This window comes from Pyxicephalus adspersus, unplaced genomic scaffold (assembly GCF_032062135.1).
Source record: "Pyxicephalus adspersus unplaced genomic scaffold, UCB_Pads_2.0 Sca823, whole genome shotgun sequence".
Taxonomy (NCBI): Eukaryota; Metazoa; Chordata; class Amphibia; order Anura; family Pyxicephalidae; genus Pyxicephalus; species Pyxicephalus adspersus.
Window position 1 is genome coordinate 1 of NW_027317830.1, and position 8,971 is coordinate 8,971.

Consider the following 8,971-nt stretch of genomic DNA (forward strand, 5'->3'; position numbering starts at 1 on the left):
ATATATATATATATATATATATATATATATATATATCAATAAATATATCAATATATCACATATCAACAAAAAAACAATTTTTCACTTGCCAAGGATTTTTTTATATATTTTAGGTTTGCTGAATCCAGAAATGAGTTTCATTGAATTGCCTCTAGTTCTTGTGATACAGGAATCGGAATAGACGATAGACAACAAAAAGTGTTAACATAGCATACTATTATCAATCTTTATTCACACCACATTTTAAATAATAAATGTAGCATTATTTTCATGAAACTTTAATTTGCCTTCTTTTTATTCATTTTCTTTTGTTTACAGAAGTATGAGTTGTTTAAATGACTCTAATGTATTTTGCTACATTTGTGGGGAATTTTCTCAGCAAAAACAAAAAAAGAAACATTACAGAATTTGCGAAACAAGCATATCTTGCAAATCTGGTATTAAACTGGGGGACCAAGATAAGTTTTGGCCTCCCCATATGGTATGCAAAACTTGTGTAGATTGTCTACGTCAGTGGAAAAATGGAAAACTGAAAAGTTTGGAATTTGGTCTACCTATGGTATGGCGAGAGCTCAAAAATCATCATAATGATTGTTATTTTTGTGCTGTGAATCTAAAAGATTTCAATCGTTACAAGAAAAACAAGTGGGAGTACTCTGATTTGGAATCAGCAATACGACCTGTGCCGCATGGTGCTGATGTTCCCATACCAGTGTTCAGTACACTCCCTGATATTCCTATATGTGACATGGATACATGTCCAATGCAAGGCTTAATGTTATGAGTGGCTGGAACTCCCCCTTCACTGAAATAGCACCGCTACTAGAATTCCCTGCGTCTATAAAACAGTCCAATGTGGGGCCATACATAGGCAGAGAGGCCCCTGGTCTATAAACGCAAGTGATGCTGGGAATTGCAGTAGCGGCGCTATTTCAATGCAGCGTTGGGCCAGCTGCAATTCATATTTAGGATTTCTCTGGGGGCCAAAAAAAAGGATGTTGCGGGCCGGAGTTTGACACCCTTGGTATACAGGGTTTGGGGTGTAATCCAGGAGATAGCAGTGGAAGTGAATATGAAGGAAGTGTTTCATCAAACCAGCAGTTCTCCTAAGAAAAGCTCAATGATTTAATACGTGACCTAAGTCTGTAAAAACAAGCATCTGAATTACTTTTTGTAATCTGTGCATCAAACATACCTAAAATAACTTTATTTGTGTTTGGCATGAAAATGTTTGTTGATCAGTGTTATATAAGCACGTCTATAATAATTAGGGCAATGCATAAAACTCTATGGCCCTTTCTCAACAAGTGTATTTCGTAATGTAATGTTAACCTAGGTGGATTAGGAGGTTTTTAAAAAACATTTTTGGACTTGGGTTCTGGCACCTGCAAGATGCTCATTTGTATGAGTAATAATCCTAATGTGCTGGCTTTAATAAGAGGACATACAAAAGGGTCTATTTATGAAGCAACTGATCTGACATTCATTTAAAGTTTCCTTTGTGGAGAATCCTACAGGTCCATGTGTTTCAATAGCAGTAACGGATTCTCCACCAAGCACTGTTTCAGTAAAGGTCAGATTCACTGCTTTATAAATAGACCCCAAAGAGCTTCCACACAGCGTACTAGTGTCCATGGTACAGTGGTGGGACATTGGACATCCCTACATGTACACACTAACTGACATACCTAAAATCATTTGGAACACAATGGTGTTTTTCATATATATAAAAACCTTGTATTACTTAGTTACCATGTACAATACACATTTAGTTTGTGCCTTTTATGTCTGCATCATTAGTCAGATAGATATAGGTAGAATTGTCTATTGTTTCCTGCTGTGGCAAACTGCACATTTCTTGTTAGATGCTTTATTAAGCAGCATGTGGAAAATATAAATAGGAAGTAAATGCTATTTACGAAGCTTGCCCTGGTTTACAATAACATATTTGCAATAATATGTGAGTTGGGCTTTAATATATCAAGATTTAACCATAAAAGGCAGAATTCATAGATGTAAATTTATATTTTCACAAGTTATTGCTGGCTTTTTTTGCCATAAACTGATGGATTACTTTCAGGTGAAAAACAATTTTCCACATGGCGTGCACAACTTTTAATGTCTAATAATGTGCTTTGAATTCTAGATCATAACAGATGTTATATTTTGCAAATACCTCTAAATTAACTTGTTTCAAGTTATGAGCAGATTTTCTTTTATACCTATTTTTGTTGTTTTTCAACATCAGCAATGTTGTTAGAAAGAAAACATAAGGTATGTTTTAACCAGTCATAAAAGCATATTGAAAATGAGCCAAAACAGACAAAAATAACAAGTTTAAAAATACATACATCTTAAAGCCTAGATTTTCACATGTGTGTTAAGCCAAAAAAACTTGCAGTGACCCATATTAAGGCCAAGTATATGTCCATTAATCATACCATGTTTAAAGTGACTCTGCCGCCATATAAAAAAAAAAAAAAATAGGGCTCCTTGTAAAAGAGGAATCATACTGTCTATCCCATCCCCCGTGTATTTGATATTTGCTCCATGAAAGCGCTCTACCCGCCAAAGAATCTTTAGCATCAAAAACATTGCCAAATGTGTCAAATGCCTAATGAATGCAGTGATTCTGTCTATTGGTACTACAGGATATGGCTATACCGTTTTTTTATGTGCTCTGATATACAGTAGAGATTATTAGCTTCCTAACTAATAGCCCTAAAGGCTGGGAAATGAGGGCTGGCACAAGCCAGTTGGGTTTAGGGGCTGGAAGTAAATTGTGGTCTTGTTGGTAATCTAGTAAACCAGCCACCTAATCTACTTCAAATTGTAATGCACAGAGTTGTCTAGAACCTTATATAAAACAAATGTCAAATTTTCGCATAACCATTACCAACCTTTGGTAGCGCTGGTTAGTGTTGGTTTTAGGGGTAGCACCTGCTTCTAATACTGAATTCATTATAAAAATTTAAAGCCTCAACAAATAATAAATCACACATATACAATTAATATTTTTAACTATTGAACTACATAATAGCAGGGGTTCCCCTAAGACCTGAAAGGGTTACCCAATGTTTAAAGGGTTGAGGAAGGCAGCACTAGAGATGTATGAATTGCAAGACTTAAACACAATTTGAAATCTCTTATGATTTGCCTGAATTAGAAGTTACTATGTGATTTCATTGAATTTAATATAAATGTACTATATATTGTGTTTCTAATATGCACATTAATTTACCTTTTTACTTATTTTGCCTTTGCTGCATTTATACTTCATTTTATCATCTATGATAACATTTGTTATATTAATGTATATCTAAACTGGCAATAAAAAGATTTACTTAAACTGAATATATTATGCAGAGTAAAAAATTTACTTAAACAAGGTCTGATCTATATGGAGTGTTAAACAGTGTTTTGCATTATGTGCAGTACCAAATTGATGGTCTGTTTAATTTAGAACCTTACTTTATACAGGACATAATTCTTTTCATAATAAGAGATAAAGTCTGTGTTACACAAATATGCAGAAGAGAATGTTTAGACTTCTGGACTTAGCTGTGGATTCACACTGCCAAGCAATGAATAGCTTTCACAGGTATAAGATAAAACCTGTTATCCAGAAGTGTAAATGTGGAATCCGAAATGTGTAAAAGACAAAAAAACAACAACTGCAGTAAAAAAGGCCTATATAATATGTACTGTACATGTTCTCCATTGTTTCTTTCCTGCATTTTAAGTTTTACATCTGCAAGCCATCTATTAGGATGTGTGCAGCCTTTTGGAACCTTTTGAAGGTGCAACCAAAATAATGAGCTGCAACAAGGCAGTGATACAATTCCATTGGTCTTCCTTCTGGAGCACAGACTACGTGGCTTGATAGACCAGGGACTGGTAGCAAAGCAGTGGGAGGAGGAGGATTTGCCTTCTGCCTCTAACCCTGTGAAGCAGCAAAAGGCAAAGCAGGAATAGGGTTGGGGTGCTGGTAGTGAAAGAGGAGAAAATGGGACTGGCTACATAGAGAATGTTTCAGTCTTTTCAAATACTAGAAGTTCTTCATGGATGGGGTGGGATTGTTTGCTATGTTGTGCCCAGCCACACCTAGGACTTGAGGTACTCTGCTGCAGTCAGATTCCAGAAAATTGAGTCTTTTATGCATAACTTATTGTGGTGATAGGTGGTGACGCCTTTATCACATATGTTTAGGAAAGTGGACACACAGGACCTGATTTATCAAACCTGTCCAAGATTGGTGAAGATAGACTATCATAGGTGAACCTGGGTCAACAGGACCATAGTGCCAGATTCCTAGAGGTTTTCCTAATATTTTCCAGGAGTGTATAGATAATATATGTGTAGAAAGACTGGGCAATTGCCTGGCAGCTTTTATATGCCAAAAGGGGTTTCTTGGTCATCTTAGGCTGTAACCGGAATGAGCAGATCTAGGATTGAGGTGCCACAACTATGATTTAAGACAACAGTTTAGTTCCAATGTTAAAAATATAAAAAAGCACAGTTTAGTTTTTACTTTTGAATTAACTTGTATCAGAAATTTAATATTACAATATGATGCCTTAATTTTAGATCAAAGAACATTTGTCATATTTAACCTGTAAGTGCATCTCAAACTCTGTCTTTTGTACTTTGAGCTTGTGTAAGTAGACAAATTGGATCTGATTTAGTAAAACTCTCCGAGAGCAGAGAAGATAGTGTGATCCCTCAAACCTGGAATGGGTCTGGTCCAGGATTGAAACATTTGCAAACTAATTGCAAATAATGTTTAGGAAATATGTTCCAGGATTGTTGAATCAAGTTCCCCTTTGATAGTCTATTCTCTACTGTCTTGAAGAGCTTTTATAAATCAGGCCTATTGAGTTTACTCCGAAAACTATAGCATATGCATTCACCCATGTACTCTGTCCACCATATATGCTACAGCAGTCCATGTATGACTTTCAATAATTTACATCCCATACTTTGGGAAAACCAAGTAAAGGAATGATGTCTTCTGCTCACTTCTGCACACTGTTTAAATCTACTTCATTAAAACACGTTTAGAAAGTTAACCTAGACAGCATGCATAGTGTTCAGAAAAAATGCAATGGAAAATATCACATTCCTTTCCATTATGGTCTATTTAATGCTTACTTACACCATTTGGCGTGTAAAAGGCTCATGCGTTCTATTATATAAAGTGGTGGCTGAGCTTCACTCACCATGTGGTGAGCAGAACAGCTGGAACAGAACACAGGTCCAAGGAGACCAATGTTACACACATAAGTACATCCACAGTATAATCCAAACAATTGTCTTCACCAATACTCACATCTACTATCATTTATGACATTTTTAGTAATCACTTACCAATAGTACTGCATTCCATGCTGTGATTATTGTTTTCAAACCCATCTGGACATGTGTCAAGACACTTTCCATTGTGCAAATAAAAACCACCTTTACATTTCGTGCAGAAGGTTTTGTGGAAACATGTTTCACAGTCAGCTTTACATCCTAAAACAAAACAAGATACTTAATCAGTCTTAAAGGAGTAGCTATACTTGGGTTTTTTATTGTTAAAAAAAGGCCATATTCATACTAGGGTTTAATTAGGGATATGGACAAATACTAAATGTTAATGACTACAAGATAAAAGCTTACCTATGTATTTTATTGTTAAAACACACCCACTCACCCAATGCTATTCCATAGGGCAGGGTTCTAAGGGCTTTCTTCATTTGGCAGGGAAGAGAAGGAAAGCTAAGTATAAGTAGCTGCAAGAGCCAGCATTAAAGTAAAACTGTTGATATATACTGCATGAGTAAAGCAGATTCAGTTTATTATTCTATAGTTTTGCTGCTTCTTTTTCTCATAGATTGTGTGCACGTCCTCAAATAGTATATTTTAGCCAAATTGTGTATTACCTTCTATATATTAGTTACTTACTTTTACACTCATTTATTCCTGGAGAGCGTATTCCATAATATCCATTTGGACAAGATGAAAGACAAACACCAACTTGCTTCATACCATTCCTTACTAAAGCAAAAAATAGCCTTGGTTTACATGTTATGCAGCCATTGTAATCGGAACATGTGGCACATCCCCCTTGGCAACCTTGGCTCACATTGGGATGCACTGAAAAAGATTAAAAACAATGATTAAGTATTCATTCTCTTCTAGTACTACAGTACTACAAATCAATGTTTGATAATATAGATTTATTTTATTTACACTGTTTATTACCATATATATTATACAACATATAATAAAAATATGACAAATGAGACAAATAAAACATTAATCAAACTCAAAAATGGAACAAAAATGAATGTGCTCTATAGTAATATCTCATGCAGTTTTTATAATCAATGCTGGTAATGTTTTATATCATGTTTTAATTATGACATTGCTTTGTCAACTTCTACCTAAAATAGGTTCCTTGTTCTTTAGGTGAACAGTGAATTACCTTGGCCTGCAGAAAGAAAGGTAGAAGAAGGCTTAAATTCAAGAAATATACTAAGACTCCACTGCTGAACTGTTACTTAAATTTGGACAAGGCATGCCTATACTCTATACCAGTACTTTGCTCATTCATCACACCTATCTATGCTTAAAACATATATAGGCACATGTTCCTCTACAATGTCTAGGGTACAAATAAGGTTTAGCAGAACATGTCTGGAGCTTTAATCGAGTGGACTTTGCAGGAGACTTTATTGTAATGCTGTTGGTGCTTTTACTGTAAAGTCCTCGTTTACTCGACTTATGGTATTGCCGTGGACAAAACTAAAAGAGCATTATTGGGTACTGATGAGGGTCAGTTCCCAGGCAGCATCAGTAAATATTTATGTTTTTTTGCAAGTTGTTCTCGCTTCTTTATATTAATTTGCTTATAAAAGAAAAATAAAGACAGCTGACATTTTACATCCAACAGTATCCAGCTACACATCAGTAAAGGAATGTGATTTAGTAAAGAATGTAAACTGCTCAAAAGTTCACATTCATTGCTGGGAGCTTGTGGTTACAAGCAAATTGCAATGGGGTATTTCCAAAAAAACTTGTCCATGCCTCATTAGAGTGAAAAAGAAAACTGTGAAAAAATTGTCACTTTGAATCACTCAAATTCCCAACATATTCCAAGCAGAAGTGATTGATGACACTAAAAAGATAACAGTTTGTAAAAGGATTGCTTGAGAATTTAGCAGAATCACAGTTTGAAATTGAGTGAAACAACTTGACAGTATTAAAAATTTGAAGAGCTCATATCACCTGAAACAATGTAACTCACTGTTTTCTACATTTCCAATTCTTAACTCAATAGATCATCCACAACCTAAATCAAACTAGATATAAAGTAACATAAACAATGCAATGATAAATATAACTAGTAATAACCATCATTTGCTGCTTTACATGTAAGTTTCTGAAACCACTGGCTTTTTGGGGTGTAGGGAAAGGTATCTTCAATCAGACTCTACTACCTAAATTATTAATATTAACAAACTGTATTTATAAACCAGCATGTTATGCAGCGCTGTACATTAAATAGGGGTAATTGGAAAAATGGACACAACTGCTGGTAGCTGATTTCTATGTCCAGTTGTTTGCTTGAGCAACTTCACTGCACTGAGATCAGTTAACATTTGAACAGAACATTTGTGTTTTATTAATATTCCGGCAGGATTATGTAGAACAGTGCTTTATTTCCTCCACAAATTGCAAAAATAAAAGAACCTAACCTGAATTTATGGGATCATAGTATTAAGTTCTTCTATATATATATTAAAATCCCAAATAGACTGTAATAGCTCTAGTTTAGTAACACGTTCTTTTTTTTTCACCAGGATTAGGGTTTTCATCAAAGCTATTACTGTAGATAAAAAAGGACCTTCTACCCACTCTGGTCTATAATTCTGGCAAGTCTGAAAAATGGTCTACACCTTGTGACTATAATACGTTGCTGAAGTATTCTTGGAGGAAAACAAACACAAAAAGAAATGGTGGCATAACATCTGATCCCTTTCCTGTTTACTATTAGCTGTCCTTAGTTTGGCTATTTTTTCCATAGACTAAGGACTGTTTCTGCAGTCTCACCAACAATTATGCATGTTTATTAGTTTAGGGTAGTTTCCCCCTGTTGGGTTCAATCCAGTTTACAGGAAATATTACATATCGTACATTGTTGTTGTAAGAGTAAACTCACTTAAACAAAAAGTTTTTCAAAAGGTAGAGATTTATAATAGAAAAGAGTAATATATTTTGATAACAAAAACATTTGCCATGGCTCAACATATTTTTTCCAACCAAAGGTTGCTCTGCACCCCCTCCAATATATATATACAGTATACATAACTTTGACTCCGGAATCTTCCAAGGAGGACACAGCTTTAATCATCTGAAGAGCAGGCCTTTGCTTGTCCCTTCCTTTAAACTGTCTTGACTATAAAAGTTCCACTTCTGGTCGGGCTGTGCAGGTATCTGCTAGCAGAGGATCAGTAGCCTTTTTGACTCTTGGCAAGTATTCCTGCACTAGATCAGTACATCCTGATCCTAAAGCCTTTTGCCCAATATTTTCCCAAGAAATCTCTTAGTCCACAAAGACATAACAATGAATTGATGTATAGGATATTATGATCACACTGGAGTTATACTTAGAAATCTGACCAAAGTACAAAAAAGTAGTTGATTGTGGCAAGCAGCCAGTTTCCAGTACAGGCTATAGAATAGAATTTGGTTGTAATGGGCTGTAATGAGCAACAGCACTATTTTTGTAAACTTTGTATAAAACGGCCTCACTGTGTAACACAACCATTAAATATAAGATTCAGCCTTTCACCTGGTTTACTACTTTTATGTTATGATGTAGGTACATATTGACCTGAATTTTGCAGGGTTTTTCCTCATTAATTTTTCCTCTTTTATAGAGGGGTTTACGTTATTGCATTGAAGTTGCAGGTGATATACTCCA

General features: G+C 35.1%; 1 protein-coding gene across 1 annotated transcript; it reads right to left on the reverse strand.

Annotated features, from left to right (window-relative positions):
- Positions 1-5,264: 5,264 nt before the first annotated feature.
- LOC140321133 (R-spondin-3-like) lies at positions 5,265-6,475 on the reverse strand (the record flags this gene model as incomplete). The annotated part of the gene is made up of 3 exons (XM_072397999.1): positions 5,265-5,514; positions 5,947-6,138; positions 6,470-6,475. Coding segments are annotated over 3 exons (353 nt in total), but the record flags the coding sequence as incomplete, so codon positions are not given.
- Positions 6,476-8,971: the final 2,496 nt, after the last annotated feature.